The 20,367-nt window shown below is 59.3% G+C and overlaps 3 protein-coding genes across 5 annotated transcripts; 2 read left to right on the plus strand and 1 right to left on the minus strand.

Annotated features, from left to right (window-relative positions):
- Positions 1–5,896: 5,896 nt before the first annotated feature.
- Positions 5,897–7,740, plus strand: JUNB (JunB proto-oncogene, AP-1 transcription factor subunit). The gene has a single exon (XM_047841128.1). It carries the CDS (start codon positions 6,194–6,196, stop codon positions 7,235–7,237), a length of 1,044 nt encoding a protein of 347 aa, XP_047697084.1. The 5' UTR covers positions 5,897–6,193; the 3' UTR covers positions 7,238–7,740.
- A 2,164-nt stretch (positions 7,741–9,904) lies between these two features.
- PRDX2 (peroxiredoxin 2) lies at positions 9,905–12,733 on the minus strand. The gene is made up of 6 exons (XM_047841173.1): positions 12,628–12,733; positions 12,037–12,148; positions 11,795–11,948; positions 11,059–11,181; positions 10,785–10,915; positions 9,905–10,231 (listed from the first exon to the last, which is right to left on the minus strand). The coding sequence occupies exons 2-6, from the start codon at positions 12,137–12,139 to the stop codon at positions 10,146–10,148; spliced, it is 597 nt and encodes a 198-aa protein (XP_047697129.1). The 5' UTR covers positions 12,140–12,148; positions 12,628–12,733; the 3' UTR covers positions 9,905–10,145.
- Positions 12,734–12,799: 66 nt separating this feature from the next.
- Positions 12,800–20,367, plus strand: LOC125155662 (ribonuclease H2 subunit A). Of its 3 annotated transcripts, XM_047841141.1 has the most exons (10): positions 12,857–13,110; positions 14,181–14,435; positions 15,084–15,594; positions 15,783–15,854; positions 15,980–16,106; positions 16,199–16,286; positions 18,794–18,931; positions 19,038–19,125; positions 19,934–20,057; positions 20,149–20,367. In XM_047841141.1, the coding sequence occupies exons 3-10, from the start codon at positions 15,468–15,470 to the stop codon at positions 20,282–20,284; spliced, it is 900 nt and encodes a 299-aa protein (XP_047697097.1). In that variant the 5' UTR covers positions 12,857–13,110; positions 14,181–14,435; positions 15,084–15,467; the 3' UTR covers positions 20,285–20,367. The 3 variants fall into 3 exon arrangements, with proteins under 3 accessions (XP_047697115.1, XP_047697104.1, XP_047697097.1); XM_047841159.1 differs by lacking the exons at positions 15,783–15,854; positions 15,980–16,106; positions 16,199–16,286; ... (2 more) ...; positions 19,934–20,057; positions 20,149–20,367 and having other exon boundaries at positions 12,800–13,110; positions 14,230–14,435; positions 15,170–15,467; XM_047841148.1 differs by lacking the exons at positions 15,783–15,854; positions 15,980–16,106; positions 16,199–16,286; ... (2 more) ...; positions 19,934–20,057; positions 20,149–20,367 and having other exon boundaries at positions 12,802–13,110; positions 14,230–14,435; positions 15,084–15,467.

A 20,367-nucleotide genomic window follows, 5' to 3' on the forward strand; every position in this document is an offset into this window, starting at 1 on the left:
TGGGGAACATCCTGTGGACTGCTGGCTGGACAGACTGGAGGGTCAGCCCCTCCCCGGGCAGGGCAGAAATCATCGGCTGGGGGCAGAGTAAACATGGCCCAGGGAGGCCAGACTTGGGGGAGGGGGTGGCACAGGGACTACACACACACACAGTCACCCCGAAAGAGACCAGTCCAGACACACAAACCCTTGTCACCTTGGCCACAGAGAGACTGCCACGCAGGGACACGCTGACAGGGTCAGACACACATCTGGCAACCCGACCCAGTGACAGCTATCACGCCCAGGGCAGTGACAGTGCGGACTCAGGAGCAAGACCGAAATGCTGCCCAACCCGCGAAGACACTGGCCGGTCAGAAGCCCGCAGGCAGGGCCCGCGTGACGGGTAAATCAAGTGGGCACACAGGCAAGATGGGCACACTGACCACGACACGCACAGAGACACTGACTTTCCCAGCAAGAAGCACACACCCCAGTAGACAGAGTGCCACGCTCACGTTCACGCCGAGACTGACACGATAGGCCAGCGAGACAGGAGAGAGACCTAGAAGAAGTGGATGTCGGACGCAGGCAGGCAACACGCATCTCGATAGACCCAGAAAGGAGACACAGTCGCTTTCAGCACAGGTACCTCTACTGCTGCACAGGAGATGTTTAGACAAACACACACACACACACACCACCGTCGGATCCTGACACAAGAAAAAGAGACACACGCGCACACACGCATACAACCAAGACTGCCAGCTCAGAAAGGGACTCGGAGGCAAGAGACACAAACCTCAGCCTATGGAGAGGACACAGATACGCCATCACACAGAGCCCCAGCCACCCACCCGCACTGCCCACACCCTCCAAGGCTCCAAAGGACACTAAGACACAGCCTTGCAGATTCCCAGTACCTCAGCAGCGACACACACAAGTCCGACCCACCTACAGACTAGACAGAGGCAAGCAGACAAACGGACATATTTACAGACATGGTCTGGCCAGACAGTCACACCCAACACAGAGAGGCATGAACAAGCCACAGCCGGACATTTGTAAACACACTGGCACAGGGACACCCTGACAGGACCTGTTGGCTAGTACACACACACACACACACACACCCCAGATGTGAACAGGTCGGCCCTGTGAACTCCAAAACAACAACATGGGTCGGCCACATGCAACCTGTTTCATGCATGCACACTCACCCACCTCCCCGTCCCCTAAATCGGACAGTCCCTACACACCCCTGCAGGGCTGGGCCAACACACAGACGACGCATGCACTGAGGAGGCAGGCCTCACATGCACTCTCACACGCCCTGACAGGCCAGCGACGTGCAGACCCACGGCCAAACAGAAACACACACGCTCCCGGACCGTGCTGAGGTGCTGTGGGGCTCTGTGCTTTCCAGCTGGTTTCTGCACCGCGACCCCCCCCCCCCCCCCCCCCCCCCCCCCCCCCCCCCGCCATCCTGGTGCTTCCTCTCTCCAAACATCGCCCCCCCCCCCCACTTCCCTCCCTCCCTGCTGTTTGTCACTTCCCCTAGGAGGCCTAGGAGGCCCAGCTCATCAGGCCCAGTCCTTGGTGGGGTGTGGGCCTATATTTTCACCACATCCCCTGTAGAGGGGGGCACCCAGGATGTCTGCCGTGTTCAGGCCCCCCAAGACCTTTCCAGCAGTCGGGGGGACAGAAGTAGCTTTGTGGGAAACTCCCCTCATGCCCAGCTGAGTCAGCCTCAGGAGCCAGACTCTCCTTCCTGCTTCCAAGAAAACCCAGAAGCTTCCTCTCCAGGAGAGGGGGTGAGGGACCCCCAAACCGCAGAGGTGGGGGAGGGAGGTGGCTGGCAGGCCAGGGGTTCCTGGAGGAGGGCCTCCGTGATCCTCAGCCTCTTCCTGCCCAGCTGTCTGTCCACACCCAGGGGCAGGGACGCGGGAGGCTGGGTGCTATGACTTGTGGGTTCTCGCCCTGGCCTGCCCACTGGCTGACTCACGGGCAGCCCCCGGCCCAGTTTCCTGGTGAGGGCTCCGCTGGTCAGTGGGGCTGGGGCAAGGGGGTCACCGGGCTATTTATAAGAAGGAGAAGTCCCTCAAGGCCAAAAGCCCCAGAGAGACCTGTGGGTGGGGGTGGGTGAACTTCCTCCTTATTCCGCTCCCCAGGCCCCAGGCCCCAGGGCGTTGGAGAAGTCTGGGCACAGACTCCTCAGCCAGATGCTGATCTGAAGCCCAGGGGCTGGGCAGGACCCAGCTGCCAGTTTGGGCACCCAGGCTGGGTGGGGGAGGGGGCTATCCTTACACCCTCCTCACAGCCGGCCTTGGCGCCAGTGGGGCGGCGTGAGGGGGTGGTGCCCAGGCCACAAGGGTGAGACTGGCAGGGGCCTGGAACCGGCTGTACCAGCTCGGCTGGGCCCCCGCCCTCCTTTGCTGGCCCAATCCCCACCCCCTGCTCAAACACCCATGCCGAGTACATGGAGGAACCCGACCCCACTCCATGCTAGCCTGTCCCCACCCCCACCCCCACCCCTCAGCCCTGTGCCCAACTCCCATTTCTCCCCAGATTAAAGGAGACCCTTCGTGAAATGGCCTGCAGAGCCGGACATCCAGTTGGCACAGCATAAACACCTCTCTGGTTGTGAAAATCCGCAGGATAGTGGCTAATACTGTGGAGCCGGACAGCTCAGGTTCTATTCTGACTCCAGCCCTTGTAGCTATGGGGTTATCAGGCAAGTTCCTTACCTCCCTGTCTCAGTTTTCTTGTCTGTCAAATGGGAACACAAACAGCATGCGCTTCGCTGGGTTGCTGGAAGCGGGCAATGAGTGCCTGGCCCATGTTAAGTGTCAGCTATTAAAATAATAATTATTATTCCACAGTCTGTCTGCCTATCTTAAGTGTCTCTGAGTCTCACTGTTAGTCTGCATGACGCTAACCCTGTCCCCCGTTTGTCTCTCTGGGCATCTCTCCCTGCCCTGACCCCCCCGGCCCCATACATCCACTTGTCCTCCCTCCAATCTTTGTCCTCCGTCTCGACCTTCTCTGGGCCAGCCTCACCTCTCTCCAGGACTCCCCTGGCATGGGCAACCTCAGCACTGGCCAGCGCTGATTCACTCTGGCCTCCTGGCCTCTGGGACCTGCAGGCTGGCTTCCCAAGATGCTGCCCTCAGGCCAGACGTGCCCAGCCCCCCAACGCTGCCTGCTGCGCCCCCGCAGGGCCCGGCCAGATGTCAGCTGCAGTTATTAGCATGGGCGGGAGACACAGGCCTGGCAGCAAGCCCGCCAGACTCAGCGGCCAGCCGCTGGAATCTCCCTCGAGCCCGGGGTGGGGTTAGGGGAGCAGTTCAAGCAAGAGGAGGAGGGGAGGGGGCACCCAGGGGTCACAAGGACCCTCCAAAGATGGGGATACCCCTAGCTTCTCATGGGACCTTCCTTTCTAACTCCACTGCTGTGGACTTCCCCCTGCCCCCACATAGCTCAGTTTCTTTTTTGCCTCTTTCATTTTCCTTCTCTCCCTCATAGTTGCTGTGCTCTCTGCCTGCCCTACAAAGGCAGGCTAGCCCCCGTCCCTCAGCCTGTCCCCACCCTAAAGAAACTTCTATCCTTCCAGAACATAGAGGCCTCTCTCTCTCAGAGAGGGAGAGAGAGACTGAGTTTCTCACCTGTTGTTCCTATTGGCACACATTCTAACTGCTTGGAAGTCCCACCTTAAGTCTAACTAGGAGCCTCACCATCTAAACCTCCCATACAGTACCGGGGAAGGGGCACTGGGTTCCCGCAGATTCTCTCCCTTCGGGTTTTCTGGTCTCCTCGGAGTGGATGGAGATGAAGGAGACACCCTGGGGAGGGAAGGGACACCCCCAACTTCAGGTATTCCGAACGGTTGACGGACCCCCAGACTAACATAGGAGTAGGACGCCTAGCCCACTGGAGGGAAGAGGCATTCCGGCCCCTAGGGATGTGGGGGGAGGGGCTTGGGCCTCTCGGCGGAAAGGAAGGGTACCCCACCCGAGGAAGGAGGCAGTCGTGCCAGCCCGCCCAGGCGCCGGGGGCGCCTCGAGACATTGGCCCGCCCCTCCGCGCCCTGTCGGGCCGGGGGCGAAGTCCGACCCAGGCCCGCGGGCAGGCGGGGACCTGCCGGGCTGGGCCGGGCCGGGCCCGGCAGGACGCAGCCCCAGAGCGGCTGGGTGGGGCCCAGCGAGGCGGCCGTGGGGGCCTCGGGGGCGGCGGCGGGGCTGGTCGGGACTAGCCGTCCGGGGGCCCGGGCGCGCCCTGGGACCTGGCAGATACCCGGGCTCCCGGGTCCTGGCTCGGGGCCCCGGGCCAGCGCTGGTCCCACCCCTTCCTGTGTCCTTATATGGGGCGTCGGGGAGAGACTCCTGGGCCGTCCCGCCCCCAGTCCTGCCCGCGGACTCCGGCCTGTTGCCATGGCGACCAGGCCCCGCGCCCCGGTGTGTCCCCCTCCATCGGACTAATGGAATCGTCCCCGGACTGCCTGCCTCCGTGATCGTCTGCGGGCACCGCGGGCTGAACCATTGCTGGGAGAGGGGTACAGTGACTGGAGGCCAAGGCGGCTGGGCGAGTTCTGCGCACCCTGGCCTCGGCCGGGGTCGCACGTCCAGGTTCCTCTTCGGAGGCGCAGAACCCGAAGCGGGGACCCTGGGCGGGGCTCACGGTCCTGTAGGAATCGAGTGACGGAGGCAGGGCCGGGCTCCTTCCCCCGGGGGCTGTTGCCACACTTCCTGCCGCGGCGCTCTTTCCCCAGCCTGTTTCTAAGGAAGGAGTGGGGTTGGGCGACCGCGCCCCGGCCGTCGGGGTAGGTTCAGGCACTAGGAGCCGACGCAGGGTGGGTCGAGCCCAGGGTCACTGGGGGAGGGCTTTGAGACGGGAACAAAGTATACAGGCGCCTAGAAGTCACCCACAAGAAGGGGTGCCAATCCTGGAAGATCCAGTAATCCAAATCCTCAGAATCCTCAAAAACCCCTCCTCTCGTGTCTCAACGGGAGACCCTGTGTCATTGTCATCTCAGCTCTGAAGGTGTGTCCCTAACCTTTTAACTCTTCTTCACAAAGGCTTTGCAGATGACCCCAATGACGCCCAGCCCCTGATAGTGTCCCCATCTTCTCACCCCCGTATTTTCCCTGACTCAGTGTACCCCGGAAACCTCCCCTTCTACATATCTAGATGCCCCCTCCCATCCCCAATTTCTTCCCCTTACGGAGGCCCTCAGTATCTCCCATGGACTTCAGGACCCCTACTAGTTTCTTACATAAGGGAACCTCTAGCCCCTCCCATTACCCTTTTGATTCCCCACCCCCACCTTTCCTGGGTTCAGTCCTTCCAGTAGAACTTCAAATCCTTCAAACCCTCTGTACTCAAGACCCCCACACAATTCCTGAATCAGGCATTTCCTTACCTTTCCCTCATTTACCCTGCTAACCCTCCCATCTCACCTTTGTGGGGTCTCCCAGGTGTATTATCCGCCTTCCAACCCCCCTCGGATACTGCGAGTCCCTCGGGCCTTTTTTCATGTGTACCCTGGAGCCCTCCCCCCTTCTCTCCTCCCCCCCCCACCCCCCCCCACCCCCCGCCCATACACACACTTGCTCTGTATCAGTTTCTGGTATCCAGGGGAATCATCGCCTTCCCTGGAGTCCCTCCCTGTGTGCCTCGGGCCAGCACCCCTTTCTTCACGCACTCCGGGGTCCCTGGAGCCCCTCCCCCCTGCAGCCGCGGCGAGCCACCCAGCCCGTGGCCGCTGTTTACAAGGACACGCGCTTCCTGACAGTGACGCGAGCCGCCTCCTCCCCTTCCCCACGCTGGAGGAGGGGGGCGCGGGGGCCCGGCTCGCGCAACGGCCAATCGGAGCGCACTTCCGTGGCTGACAATCGAGGTATAAAGGCGTGTGGCTCAGGCTGAGCTGCCGGGACCTTGAGCGCCGCCAGGCCAGCGTCGGAGTCAGCAGGGAGCGGGGGAGCAGGGGGAAGCGACACCAGGAAAGCGAGCGCGCCAGACAGGGGCAGAGGGGCTCGAGAAGCCGCGCAGAGCTTCCGCGCACAGCCGCCGGCTGGCTTCTCCCGGCCGGTGCCAGCTCCTGGGAACGCGCGTCCAGATACCCAGTCCAGCCACCGTCGCGGACAGAGCGCCGTTCGCTGCAGCGAGGCCCGGGGCGGCCCCGCAGGGACCCCCCCAGACCGCCTGGGCCGCCCGGATGTGCACCAAAATGGAACAGCCCTTCTACCACGACGACTCATACGCAGCAGCGGGATACGGCCGGGCTCCGGGCGGCCTTTCTCTACACGACTACAAACTCCTGAAACCCAGCCTGGCGCTCAACCTGGCCGACCCTTACCGAAGTCTCAAAGCGCCCGGGGCGCGGGGCCCAGGACCAGAGGGCAGCGGTGGCAGCAGCTACTTTTCCGGCCAAGGTTCGGACACAGGCGCATCGCTCAAGCTTGCCTCATCAGAGCTGGAGCGCCTGATCGTCCCCAACAGCAACGGTGTGATCACGACGACGCCCACGCCCCCGGGACAGTACTTTTACCCCCGCGGGGGAGGCAGCGGCGGAGGTGCGGGGGGCGCCGGGGGCGGTGTCACCGAGGAGCAGGAGGGCTTCGCTGACGGCTTTGTCAAAGCCCTGGACGACCTGCACAAGATGAACCACGTGACGCCCCCCAACGTGTCCCTGGGCGCCAGCTCGGGGCCCCCGGCTGGGCCCGGGGGCGTCTACGCCGGCCCGGAGCCTCCTCCCGTCTACACCAACCTCAGCAGCTATTCCCCAGCCTCTGCGCCCTCTGGAGGCGCCGGGGCCGCCGTCGGGACTGGGAGCTCGTACCCGACGGCCACCATCAGCTACCTCCCACACGCACCGCCCTTCGCTGGCGGCCACCCGGCGCAACTGGGTCTGGGCCGCGGCGCTTCCACCTTCAAGGAGGAACCGCAGACCGTGCCTGAGGCGCGCAGCCGTGACGCCACCCCACCGGTGTCCCCCATCAATATGGAAGACCAGGAGCGCATCAAAGTGGAGCGCAAGCGGCTGCGGAACCGGCTGGCGGCCACCAAGTGCCGGAAGCGGAAGCTGGAGCGCATCGCGCGCCTGGAGGACAAGGTGAAGACACTCAAGGCCGAGAACGCGGGGCTGTCGAGCACTGCTGGGCTCCTTCGGGAACAAGTGGCTCAGCTTAAACAGAAGGTCATGACCCATGTCAGCAACGGCTGCCAGCTGCTGCTCGGGGTCAAGGGACACGCCTTCTGAGCGCCCCCCCCCCCTCCCCGTACGGACATACCCTCAGTCTGGACGACTGGGCGCACGCCTCCCACGGGGCGAGGGGGCAGGCGGTGGGCATCGGCCCCCGGGGCACCGCAAACCACACTGGACTCCTGCCCGCCCGCTCTGCGCCCAGTCCTTCCACCTCGACGTTTACAAGCCCCCTTCCACCTTTTTTTGTATGTTTTTTTTTTTCTGCTGGAAACAGACTCGATTCATATTGAATATAATATATTTGTGTATTTAACAGGGAGGGGAGGAGGGGGCGATCGCGGCGGAGCTGGCCCCGCCGCCCGGTACTCAAGCCCGCGGGGACACTGGGGAAGGGACCCCCGCCCCCTGTCCTCCCCCCTCTGCACTGTACTGTGGATAAGAAACACGCACTTGGTCTCTAAAGAGTTTATTTTAAGATGTGTTTGTGTGTGTGTGTGTTTGTTGTTCAGACTTTTTATTGAATCTATTTAAGTAAAAAAAAAATGGTTCTTTATTAATTTCTGTTGTCTTTTTTTCCAAGCTGGGCGGGCGGAGGGAGAATACTGGGCTGCCCCCACCCCACTCCTGTTTGTGCCTCCTGTATCTGTGTCCTCGCCAGCTCTACCCGAGCATCTTGTATCCCTATTCCGGGCGTCCAACCCTTCTCTTGTCGCCTGATCTCTGGGGTTGGAAGGTCCAGGGCGGGGACGCTGTCCAGCCGCCCATCACCGGGGGGCAGGAGGCCTGGGGCGAGACGCGCAGTGCGCGGGCGCAGCCCCGCCCAGCTGCGCGCGCTGGGGCTTTCCCCGCTGACGCAGCGGAAGCGCTGCCCCTACATGGGCCGATTCTGTACAGTGACGCGACGGCGGTCTCCGGGCAGATTCCGGGAATCCCCTCCCCCGCTCTGCCGGGCAGGGCTGCGGCGCCGGGAAGGGGGCCGGGATTTTCCCAGGCAGGCGGCTGTTCGGGCCCGGAAAGCCCCAGGCCTGGGTCCAGAGCGTCCGCGGTGGGAGGGCCACGCTCCTGGTCCCGGAGCCAACCGAGAGCCCGCCCCATGGGGTTGGCGTCCGGGCCTCGCCGCGCCCACGCCCGCTCCGTCTGACCTGACCCGGGCGGGGGGTTGCTGCAGTCTTCGCGTTGTTGCCGCCGCGGTACCCCCCCCCCCTCACCCCCGCCAGGAAGGGCGGCACCCGCCTGCCAATTTCCCCTCCCGGGTGCCAGGCTGGGACCGGGGCGACTGCCAGGTCTGGTCCTGCCGGGGCGGCTGCTTGGGCCGCCGGGCGCCGCCGCCGCCGCCGCCGCCCGCGGGACGCCCTCCCCCGCAGTTGGGACGGATGGGAAGGTGGCTGGTGCGCCGGGAGCAGGAGGGTCTAGCCGGCTTCGGAGCCGGAAGCCCCCAGAGCGGCAGAGAAAAACACAGGCTGAGAAACCGCAGGGGTGAGGTAGGCAGAACAGATAATTCATTAATTCACTTATAAAATGCTGAACAACGTAGCCCTGGAGACACCGCCTGGATCATGGCAGACAGACAATAAACAAGCAAATATGATTCGGAGATGGTAAGTGCTAGCAAGAGAAAAAAAAAAAAAAAAAACAGGTCAAAGAGGTAGTGTTGGGGCAGGGGAGGTGAGCTGCTTTGGAGAATGGATTGGAAACGTGGACCTTGAATGATGCAGCTTTTCAGATCTGCATCCAGGCTCGGCAAAAACAGCATCCTGGGCAAGAGGGAAAAGCACATGCAAAATTCCTGTGGCCAGAACAAGATCAGCCTATTAAAACAAAACAAAACAAAACAAAACAAAACAAAACACAGCAAGAAGCCAGTGTGCCTGGATTGGAGTGAACCAGGAATAGGGAGATGAGGTTGGGGACGACCACGGAGGGCCTTGGGGAGGGAGTGTAGATAAAATTCCAAGACCCAGATGAACGACCTTGGAGGATTATTAGGCTGAATAGTACTATTAATCATAAGTCTGTGGATTAAATGAGCCTGCACAACCACTTGCCTGAACATGCACAGCATCAAACTGCACTCCCTGGGAACACTGCTCCTAACACCTGCCTCCTAGCCTCAGCCTCACCCTTCCACCTCAGGGGCAGGTCGGCGGCCCTTCCAACCCAGAGTGGGGCAAACCTTGCAGCAGAGACTGCATGTAGCTCAAGCTTCCACTCTTGGTTCTGCTCTTAGGACTGGGTCCCCACCTTCTTCCAGTCCCAAGGACCTGTCCGAAGAACCATTAACTGGGCCCTGAGCTTCACAAACTGTATCCCTTGTAATGTGCACAGTGATGTGCCTTCATTGTCTTTATTCTCATCTCACTGTCGAAGAGGCCCAAGGGGAAAAAAAATATCACAGCTCTTCAATGGCATTTGAACCCTGGCTGGCAGATGGCAAAGTGTGGGTGCTACCCTGCTCAGCCAGGCTTCAGGACATAGGGCATCCTGGGACTTGCTCCCTGCAAGAGACAAGCAACCCACCCAACCTCCTACCCCACTCCCTACCCACTGCTCCCCCTTGAAAACCACCCTCAGGCCATGGAGAAAGAGGAAGCAGTGAGCATGATGTAAGGCTCCCACCTTGTGGTGGAGATCAGTAACTACAGCGTCAATTTCCCAGGTCAGGGAGAAGGGGAGGAGGTAAGGAGCAAGGACACCGAGACAGACCACACGGATGCAGACTAATGTCTGTCCTAATACTTTATTGGTCACTTCTAGGCCTGTGCCCAGCTAGATGGGCTCCAGGAAGGGACTCACCATTCACCAGCTCCCAGCTGGGAGAATGAGAAGGCCTTGGCCAAGCCCTCCAGGCTCAGGGACTACGAAGTTTAAAGGGGCAGGTCTGGCCTTTCCTGGGTCAACATGGGTATCCAGGTAGCGGCGTAGGTGGGGGCCAACAGCTCAAGCTTTCCACCTGTCTGCCAGTCTAGTTGTGTTTGGAGAAGTATTCCTTGCTGTCGTCCACGTTGGGTTTAATCGTGTCGCTGCCTGGCTTCCAGCCAGCGGGACAGACTGTGGGAAGACACAGGGAGGCACATGTGAGACTAGAGCCATATCTTTAAGATAGGGGCAGTATGAGGGGATGAACAGAGGCAAAGCAAGAGCCTGACTGGCAAAAGAAAAAGCCCAGAGCTAAGTGGTACAGGCCCAAAGGCATGTTGAGACAAGGCCTCCAAGTCCAGCTACAGGATGTTCGGGCTGATATTTTTATTTCTTCTTGACCCCTTTAATGCTTTCTCCCTCAGCTGTAGACCCACTGGACTTCGAGGGCCTGTGATCAGGCCACGTCCTCCACGTAAGAAGATACTCTGGCCCAACTATTCTTTAAACTCCGCCTTGGCACACGCATCTCTTCAAATACCTTCTGTAGATCTGTGGCTTCCCAGCCCCTCGCCTTCATATTGGGGTATCTCCCCCTCCAGACTACAAACTTCCGGCAGACAAGACCCTGAGCTCGTTGGGGCCCTCACATCCGTCCCACACAAGTGACAGAGCAGGCAGTAAATGCCTGCACGAGGGCTGAGTATGGACCCACGTCTGAACCCAGGTGGATGTGTGTGCTCACCTTCGCCATGCTCGTCCGTGTACTGGAAGGCCTGGACCAGCCTCAGAGCTTCGTCCACCGAGCGCCCCACAGGCAAATCATTGACAGTGATCTGGCGAAGGACACCCTTGCCATCGATGATAAAGAGGCCCCTGAAGATACCAGGGTTCATGGTAAAGAGCTGGAAGCTCCCATTGCCGGGGCCGGGGAGGGAGTATCAGCTCCTTACTGGCCACAGAGCTGGGGGCAGTGCCCTCACCCTGAGGACTGGGGCTCCCTGAGGCCCAAACGCTACCTGTAGGCAATGCCCTCATCTTCCTTCAGGACTCCATAATCTTCAGACAAACTTCTGGTTACATCAGCCAGCAGGGGGATGTTCAGGGGACCCAAGCCCCCTTCCTTCCTGGGAGTGTTGATCCTAGGGGTAGAGGGGACAGGGCTGGGACCTCAAGATCGCCTGGCACAGCAGGGTCGTCCCCCTGTGGGTCTGAGTGTGATAAAGGCTGGAGAGGTGGTGCTGGAACCGAGCGATAAGGGGCTTTAGAGCAAGGCTCTAGGATCCCCACCCACCCCACCCTCAAGAGGAGGCAGGGGCTGTCTCCCACATCTGGGAAGACTAAGCCAAGGCTCCAGCAAAGTGTGTTCACATGTGCGGATGATCCCCCCCGCCCCCCCATCTTCGGGCAGAAGGCCTGCCTTAGAGTCCCCATCCTCGCTCTAGCTCTCTGGGCTGGGCCGCAGCCCTTCCCTCTCTAGAACTGGAGTTTCCACCTGTTTGAAATAACTACCGGAAGGGAGGCTGTATCTAAGTGAGATAAAGCATCTCCAACTGTCTGGGCCAAGCAACTAGGTTTCAAATGCTAATTACTGCCATCATCATTAAGGACTTGGGCGTCATCAATTCTATTATTTTCAAGGTGGGGAAAGGGAGGGACAGATGTTGAGTAACAGCCACTAGAACACACAGCTGGGATCCTACGGAGGATGGAAACTTAGATGCATCCTCCCTCCCTGCTGGTGCCCGCTCATACCAAGCCAGGTGGGTGAACTGAGAGTCGACAGAGACCCCCAGCACCTCACAGCCCAGCTTGCGGAAGTCCTCAGCACGCTCGCTGAAAGCGATGATCTCCGTGGGGCAGACAAAGGTGAAGTCCAGCGGGTAGAAAAAGAGGACCAAGTATTTCCCTGGGGGAGGGAGAGGAGATAGCCAAGGCATTAGGCCTCTAAGGTCTGGGCCCCACCCCGACCTGGGCCCACTCTCGGCCGCCCTCACCTGTGTAATCGGAAAGCTTCACCTCCTTGAAGGCGCCATCCACCACGGCGGTGGCGTGGAAGTCCGGGGCGGGCTTTCCGACGTGCGCTTTGCCAGAGGTCATGACTGAAAGCTGAGACCCCCACCCCCACCCCCAGTCCGGTCAGTGCGCCCAGGGAGACCCTTTGTCCTCCCTTCCCAAGGTCACGCTGCGCGCTGGGCCCAGTTACTGAGTCCGAGAGGCAGAGGCCGCAGAGGCACTGCCCCCACACCCTCCCCGGTGCCGGGTCTGCGCGGCCTGGAGACTGCGGGAGACCCGCCCCCCTGACCAGCACTAGCGGCCGGGCCGCAGCCGCCGGGCCCCCTCCATTAGCGTGTCGGCCTGAGCGCCCTAGCGCAAGCCCACCGCTCCAGGAGGAGACCCGCGAGAAGGTGGCGGGGAGCTCGGCGACGCGGCCTGTACTGCAAGGCCAAGGCCTCGGTTTCCCCTGCAAGGACAAAGGCACCCACTACGGCGGGAGGAAAACAAAGGCGGCAGCGCTGAGGCCTGGGCCCGGCCGGAGCTGCTCCAAGGGGGCTCCCCAGAGCCCCGTGCCCTCCAGGGGTCCATACCTGCGTGGGTACGAGCGGGACGCACGGACCGCAGACGCGCGAACACGCGTTCTCAGTACCTAGTGCACTCGGCCTCTGTGCCTTTTATGCGCGGCCCGAACCATGACGCACAGGGCGGGGGAGTGGTGGGCGGACGAGTGGAGCGGTCGGGTCCACTGCAACCGCAGGGGAGGGGGAGAGAAGACGGCCGGGTCCACCAGCCTGCAGGCAGCCGGACGAGTCTCAGAGCCTCCGGCCCCGACCACTGCCACCGCCGGCGGGGGTAGTGCGGGCACTAAACAGCCCGCGAGGAGCTCCTCCTTGGAGCGCGCCCGGGTCGGTTGGAGTCCGGCATGGCCGGGAGCCCGGCGGAGTTACTGCTGCCGCCTCTGATGCTCCTGCTGCTGGCGACCCCTGCCCAGTTCTCCCCCGAGTACCATTATTTCGGCGAGCAGGACGAAGGCGACACCTGGGAGCAGCTGCGGCAGCAGCATCAGGAGAAAGGTAATCGCAGAAGCCCCTTTGTCCCACTTCGCCAGCTGGCTGCAAACAGATCCCCCTCCAGGGACTTCAAATCTCTCCCCAGCTGCGCCCTGGCGCGGCCCTCTTGGGCAGGTTACTTTTCTCTGAGGCTCAGTTTTTCCTATCTGTAGACGGAAATAGAGAGTGACTTAAAAGCAGCTTACAGAGGGAGAGGGGACGTGGGTAGGCAATAAATACCGAAGCAGACACATCCATAAACTCACGGATAAATGCTGGGAAGAGTGGAGATAGGGAAAGAAGGGAACCGGTAAACTTCTGAAGTCAGAGAAGGCCTCACCGAAGAAGATAGATAGCCAATGCATCAGGAATCCAGCAAAAGCCAAAACATGCAACGATTTAGGGGGAAGAGTGTGCCAGGGAGTGGGAACAGCAGGTGCCAAGACCAAGAGGCTGGACGGGGGGTGGGGGTGGGGGTTGGGGGATAGGACGAGGCTGGGGTTGTCTGGCAGAGGCTTGGTGGGCATGAAGTGTTAGGAGTGTCTGTGAGCTGCTGAGTTGGGATAAGACCCGTTACCTAGGGGCACAGGGAGGAGTCTGTAAAAGGACCTTGTAAAAGAGCCTCCGATAAGCACAAAGAAGGTTGGAGCTGCTTTAAAAGTGGTCATAATAATGGTTTTTGTAGTACAAGCTAGCACATCGCCACAGGCTGTCAGTACCTTCATTATGCCAATTATGTCATTTGATTTACCACCTGGCAGGCCTCCTGGTCAGGACTTGCTGAACAGGCCCAGTATCACCTCCGTGAAGACCGGAGGGAGTCAGCTTCAGATGGTGGGCACCAATGGTGTATCACACTCCCAACTGGGCAGGCTGGCATAAGCGGGAAGTGTCAGTTTGCAGTCCCTCGGGGCCACACACCAGATGTATGAGCTCAAAGAGTGACTTGCTTTCTAAAGGTCTCAGTTTACCCAGCCGGGAACAATGGGGGAAGAGAAACTGAAATAGTCTATGGTGGGGTGCCTGGCACAGAGGCAGAGCCCAGCAAACAGAAGATGTCATTTGTTAGTGTCTTTATCCTCCTCCCTTCCTAGAGGAAGGCAAGGGGGGTAGGTTCCTCCCTACCTGGCCCTCCATCCCTAGAAGTGTTGGACTCGATCCTTGGCCCGTGGGGAAAGTGGCGCTGTTTCTGTGACCTGGGCAAGCAAGAGCGCAGCCGCGAGGTGGTGGGCACAGCGCCGGGCCCGGTGTTCATGGACCGTGAAAATCTGGTGCAAGTGCGGCCCTGCAGACAACGTGACTGTGTGTCCTGCAAACCGACCGATTGCGACTGGAGGCCCTGAACCCGGGTGAGAGACTGGCGCAGAGGAGGCGGGGTCAGGGCGGGCTGTCTAGTCCGGGATTGAGAGTTCCCAGGGTGGGCGGGGAGAGAGGAAGGGCGGGGTGGTGGGGTGGGAATGAGAGGCGGGGCCCTAGGGTTGAGGATTGAGGATGGCGGGAGAGGGAAGAGCTGAGTCAGGAACCCTGGGCCCCACTGATAGCCGGGGAGAAAGAAAGATAGATGGTGAGGGGCAGGGAGGGGGAAACGGAGATGGAGGAACTGTGACCCTGAGGAAGGGGTATGAGCCTGTTGCAGGTCAGGGACCTCCAGGCCGAGAACATGAGCCCCGCTGAGATTAGAGAATTGGGGGACATGAACCTTGAGTTGGGGGGAATGGCCTTGCCTGGCAGGCACAGACTCTGAGCAGAAGTCTGTTGAGATCTGGGATCACAGTTGGGGGGAAGGGGGGGAGGAGAGGCTTAGCCCCAATTAGAGGGTAGGAAGCAGGGGGTGGGGGGAGAAGGTCGGGGTGAAGTACGGAGAGAGAGAGGGAGTTGGGGGACCTCAAATCTGGAGGCCTGAGCTCAGTGGAAGTGGGAATACCTAGTCCAAAAGGCTTAGACTGTGCAAGACAGGGACCCAGTGATGTGGACACTGTTTTATTCTGGCTGTATAGTGGTATTTGACCTTCTGGGTCCTGACTGGGTGGAATCCTCCGAGACCCGCATCAATTTCCCCGTTATTTCTCCATCCAACGACCAGCCCCGACGGGCGGGGCTTCAGCGATTCAGGGGCGGAGCTTGGAAAGCGACCCCGCCCACCCCGTTCCCCAAACGAAGAGTTCGGCGGTCGGCCTTGGGAACTACAATTCCCAAGAGGCCACACGGCAGGAGCTTCGGCGGCCACTGCGCAAACGTTAACGGCGGCAGGCTCACCGGGGGCGTGTCCTGCGCACCGATTGGTCGGGAGCGAGAGCCGCTTCCGGACCCGCGGAAATCGCGCGCCGAGACCTGGGCCCACAGATTTCATTGTTGAGGCTTGTAGCGGCGGCACAGGCAGCATGGATCTCAGCGAGCTGGACAGAGACAGTACGGGCCGCTGTCGCCTGAACTCGCCCGTGCCTGCGGTGTGCCGCAAGGAGCCCTGCATCCTGGGTGTCGATGAAGCGGGACGGGGCCCCGTGCTGGGTGCGCCCCCAGGGCTGGGCAGGGGGAGGGGTGTGATGAGGGGAATGCTAGTTGCAATAAAACGGGAGCCGGGATTGGACCCTACCCAGGGAGGCGGGTAATAGTGGTGATGGCACCGGGAAAAGCGGTGATGATGGAATAGGGATAACGGTTTTCACGGCTCACTGGTTGGACACCCGTTTCCCCAGGCCCCATGGTCTACGCCATCTGTTACTGCCCCCTGTCTCGTCTGGCAGATCTGGAAGCCCTGAAAGTGGCAGGTGAGCCCGAGGTGTGAGTCTGGGGAGGGGGTTGATGGGCATGTGGAGGGGCGGGGGCAAACTGGAGGAGAGAGCAGGAACTGGGGGAACCAGTCACTTCCCTTCTCTCCCAATCCTCCTCCCAGACTCAAAGACCCTATCGGAGAGCGAGCGAGACAGGCTCTTTGTGAAAATGCAGGAGGACGGGGACTTTGTGGGCTGGGCATTGGACGTGCTGTCTCCAAACCTCATCTCTACCAGCATGCTTGGGCGGTGAGGGGCATCCGGGAGGGGCCAGGGTGGGCTGGAAGGGATTGGTAGCTGGATTGAGGTTGAGGTTGACTGGGCTCTGTCTCCCACTGCAGGGTCAAGTACAACCTGAATTCCCTCTCCCATGATACAGCCACTGGGCTGGTACAGTTTGCATTGGACCAGGGTGTGAAAGTTGCCCAGGTGAGCTGTTGGGTTGCCCACATTTGAATACCTCAGGATAAAATGGGGGTATACAAGTGTAGTGGATGATTCAGGGTCAGACATATCTGGATGACCTCAGGAATATTCGTTGCTGCCTTTGACTTCCTACTGCTTTTCCTACCCTACGTGTGTCCTCACCCAGTACCGTGGAGGAGCCCCCAGCCCCACCCCCATTTAATGTATCTCTTTATTCTGAAGGCTGGGAGTCCAGAGCAAATCTGTATCTGTCCACCTGCCTACAGCCTCAGTCCTAGCCCAGGGCCCCTCCTCTCCTGGATTCCTGCCCCTGTCCTCCTCCCACTTTGAGGCCTATCCTTTACAATCTGCTCTTAGTGCAGCAAATAGTCCTCTTTTGAAATGTAAATCTCAACATTTAATTTTTTGATCCCGGTAGAAATTAAACCTGGGAAGCTCAGTGTCAAGAGGAAGAAAATGAGTTTAAATTACCAGAGGGAAATCTAAGTTGGCGTTGTATCCAATACTCTGAGGCAAAAAAAAAAAAAAAAAAAAACCAGGCTGTTTTGAGATAATGACAAGGGCAAATACACTTGAGATAGGGAATGTGACAAGGGAGACCTTGCTGCAGAGGTGGCTGAGGTCCAGGACTGGCATGTGGAGCTGACAGTGCAGTACTGGAACAGATAGACAAGGGCCCTGCATTCCGCGGTTCATGGCCAAGTCAGGGGACACAGATGGTCAGCTGGTAAGCAAATAATAAAGGTGATTTCTGAGAATAGCAGCTATGGAGATCACTGACCCCATCTCTCCACTCCAGCCTTGAGGCCTCCCTGCTGCTGTCTAGCATACTCAGCATGGTCTCACCTCAGGGCCTTTGCACCAGCTGTTCCTTCTGCCTAGAATCCTCTTTCTGGAATCTCCACATGGTCATTCCCTTATCTCCTTCAGGCCTTTATTTAAATGTCACCGCCTCAGAGTGACCTTCCCCAAATCTCTTCTACCACTGTTTAAAATGATAACCCGTTCCCAGGCTCCTGGCTAGCTCAATCAGAGCACGTGACTCTTGATCTCTGGGTTGTGAATTGAAGCCCCGCTTTGGACGTAGAGCTTACTTGAAAAAAAAAGACAATAATAGGGGCACCTGGGTGGCTCAGCCAGTTAAGCGTCCAACTCTGGCTCACGTCATGATCTCACGGTTCGTGAGTTCCAGCCCCTCATCGAGCTCTGTGCTGACAGCTGAGGGCCTGGAGCCTGCTTGGGATTCTCCCTCTCTCTCTGCCTCTCCCCTGCTCATGCTCTGTCTCTCAAAAATGAATAAATGTTTAAAAAAATAAAATAATAAAAAATAAAATGAAAATCCCTCCCAACTCTCTTCTATCCTTTATTATTTATCCTGTTTAAAAAAAAATTTTTTTTTTTTTCCAGGGCGCCTGGGTGGCTCAGTCGGTTAAGCGTCCGACTTCAGCTCAGGTCACGATCTCGCGGTCCATGAGTTCGAGCCCCGCGTCGGGCTCTGGGCTGACGGCCCGGAGCCTGGAGCCTGCTTCCCATTCTGTGTCTCCCTCTCTCTCTGCCCCTCCCCCATTCATGCTCTGTCTCTCTCTGTCTCAAAAATAAATAAACGTTAAAAAAAATTTAAAAAAAAAAAAATTTTTTTTAATGTTTATCCAGTTTTGGAAGAGACAGTGTGAGTGGGGGAGGGGCAGAGAGACACGGAGACATAGAATCACAAGCAGGCTCCAGGCTCCGTGATGTCATTACAGAGGCTGACATGGGGCTCAAACCCACGAACCTCAAGATCATGATCTGAGCTGAAGTCGAATGTTCATTTAGTGACTGAGCCAATCAGGCACCCCTCCTGTTTGGTTTTTTTTTTCCACTTTATTTATGTATTTTGAGAAAGAGAGAGAGTAAACGAACGAATGTGAGCAGGGGGGAGGGGCAGAGAGAAAGGGAGAAAGAGAATCCCAAGGAGGCTCTGCATTGTCAACTGAGAGCCCATTGTGGGGCTCGAACTCACGAACTGCAAAATCATGACCCAAGCTGAAATCCTGAGCTACCCAGGCGCCCCTGTTTATCCTGTTTCTTGTCTGTGGACCTCGCCAGGGCGTCCACTCCACGAAGAAAGAGATTTTTATCTGGTGTGTTTTCCTGCCATGTTCTTGGCATCTAGTGCAGCCGTGGCATATAGTAGGTGCTCAGTAAATGTAGAATCAATGCAGCCTGAACGGGGACAGCCTCTTTCGGAGGGGACTTGTTAATTACTTGCTTATTTAATACTCTCTGCGCCCAACGTGGGGCTCGAACTCGTGACCTCGAGATCAAGAGGCGCCTGCTGTACCAACTGAGCTAGCCAGGTGCCCCGGGAGCGGACTTAGAGCTGAGATGCCTCAGGGAAAGCTACAGCCTGGGGATGAGCTGAGAGGACTATTCTAGGCAGCGGGAGCATCCAGTGCACACGCTGCGAGGCCGGCTCGGTTGTTTCCCCGGATGTCTGCTGAACGAATACATCTCTGTCACCGTGGCAGGTGTTTGTGGACACCGTGGGGCTACCAGACACCTACCAAGAGCGGCTGCAGCAGCGCTTTCCCGGCATCGAGGTGACAGTCAAGGCCAAAGCGGATGCCCTGTACCCTGTGGTCAGCGCCGCCAGTATCTGTGCCAAGGTCAGGCGCCTGCTGGCCGTAGCCAGCCTCTGGCATCTCCTGGGGCAAGGGGGCAGGTGTGCCTGCTCCGGGGGAGGGAGGGCCCGATGTTTTGTCTTCCCCACAGGTGGCCCGTGACCAGGCTGTGAAGAATTGGCACTTTGTGGAAAAACTCCAGGGCCTGGACGCCGATTATGGGTCCGGTTACCCCAATGGTGAGCAGCCTGGAGCCGCCTTGAGGTGGCGACATTGGCGACAGCCCCAACGAGGCAGGCTGGAGCACACTTCGGCCTTCTCAGACAGGAGGGCCGCTTGCTTATGGCCAGCGTGAGGCAGAGCCGGAGTCATCCCCGCTTTCTCTCTGGAGCGCCATGAGGGCCTCACACCCTTGGCGGGCGTCTCTGTTTGTTAAGGGGAAGGGGGGCAGGGGGGAGGGGTGTCAGCTGATGTCCAATAGCCCCCGTGTAAACCTACTCTTTCCCCGCAGTTATGAGGCGTTGTCTGTGTGGTAGATGAATGTGTGCCCACCCCCCGCCGTGAGTGGATTTAAAGAGCGAGTGACTGGGTTCAGGGAACCCTCTTGTCCTTCTGAGGCCTGGGGAAGCATGGGCAGATGGGTGCTTACTGAGTCCTTCCTGTATGCGCCATGCAGGTCTGGGCCCTGGGGATGTAGCCATGAACAAGACAAAGAAAGACCTCTCTGTCCCCACGGAGCTCATAGTTACTTGGGGATGATGAGCATTGACCCCCTGGTCTGCAGATGCTGGTTTAATGACTCTTGTCCTTGAGTGGGCGAAGACATGTCTCAGAGGCAGTCTCCCTAAACTTGTGCCTTGAGCACCTGTCGGCAGGTGATGAGTCTGGGTGCTGCCTGTGCAAAGGTTCCGAGGCAGGAACGGCCTCAAACAGCAGAGGTGCCTCGGGTACTCGGGAGGCCTGAGATGCCAGCGTGAGGAACTCGGGCATCGTGTCAGGGGTCGGAGCCCATCAGCACTGCCAGCCCCACACCTTCCTGTCTTTCAGATCCCAAGACCAAAGCCTGGCTGAGGAAGCATGTGGAGCCCGTGTTCGGCTTCCCCCAGTTTGTCCGGTTCAGCTGGCGCACGGCCCAGAGCATCCTGGAGAAGGAGGCAGAAGGCGTTATGTGGTGGGTGCCCTGGAGGTGCTGTGAGGAAGGAGGGAGGGAGGCCAGGGCTCCCCCCGTCACCCCAGAGTGGTCAGTGTTGCCTCTCCCACAGGGAGGACTCACTGACAGGGGATCAGGAGGGACCTGGGAGGATCACGTCTTACTTCAGCGAAGGCGCCCGAGTCCGCCCCCGCCTGCCCCACCGGTACTTCCAGGAGCGGGGTCTGGAGTCAGCCACCACTCTCTAGGCGCCGGCCTGTTCTCGTCTCTGTGCCTTCGCCACCCCCCCCCCCCCCGCCCCCGCTTTGTGATTAAAGTTCTTTTTATGTTT

Source organism: Prionailurus viverrinus, chromosome A2 (assembly GCF_022837055.1).
Source record: "Prionailurus viverrinus isolate Anna chromosome A2, UM_Priviv_1.0, whole genome shotgun sequence".
In the NCBI taxonomy this organism is placed as follows: Eukaryota; Metazoa; Chordata; class Mammalia; order Carnivora; family Felidae; genus Prionailurus; species Prionailurus viverrinus.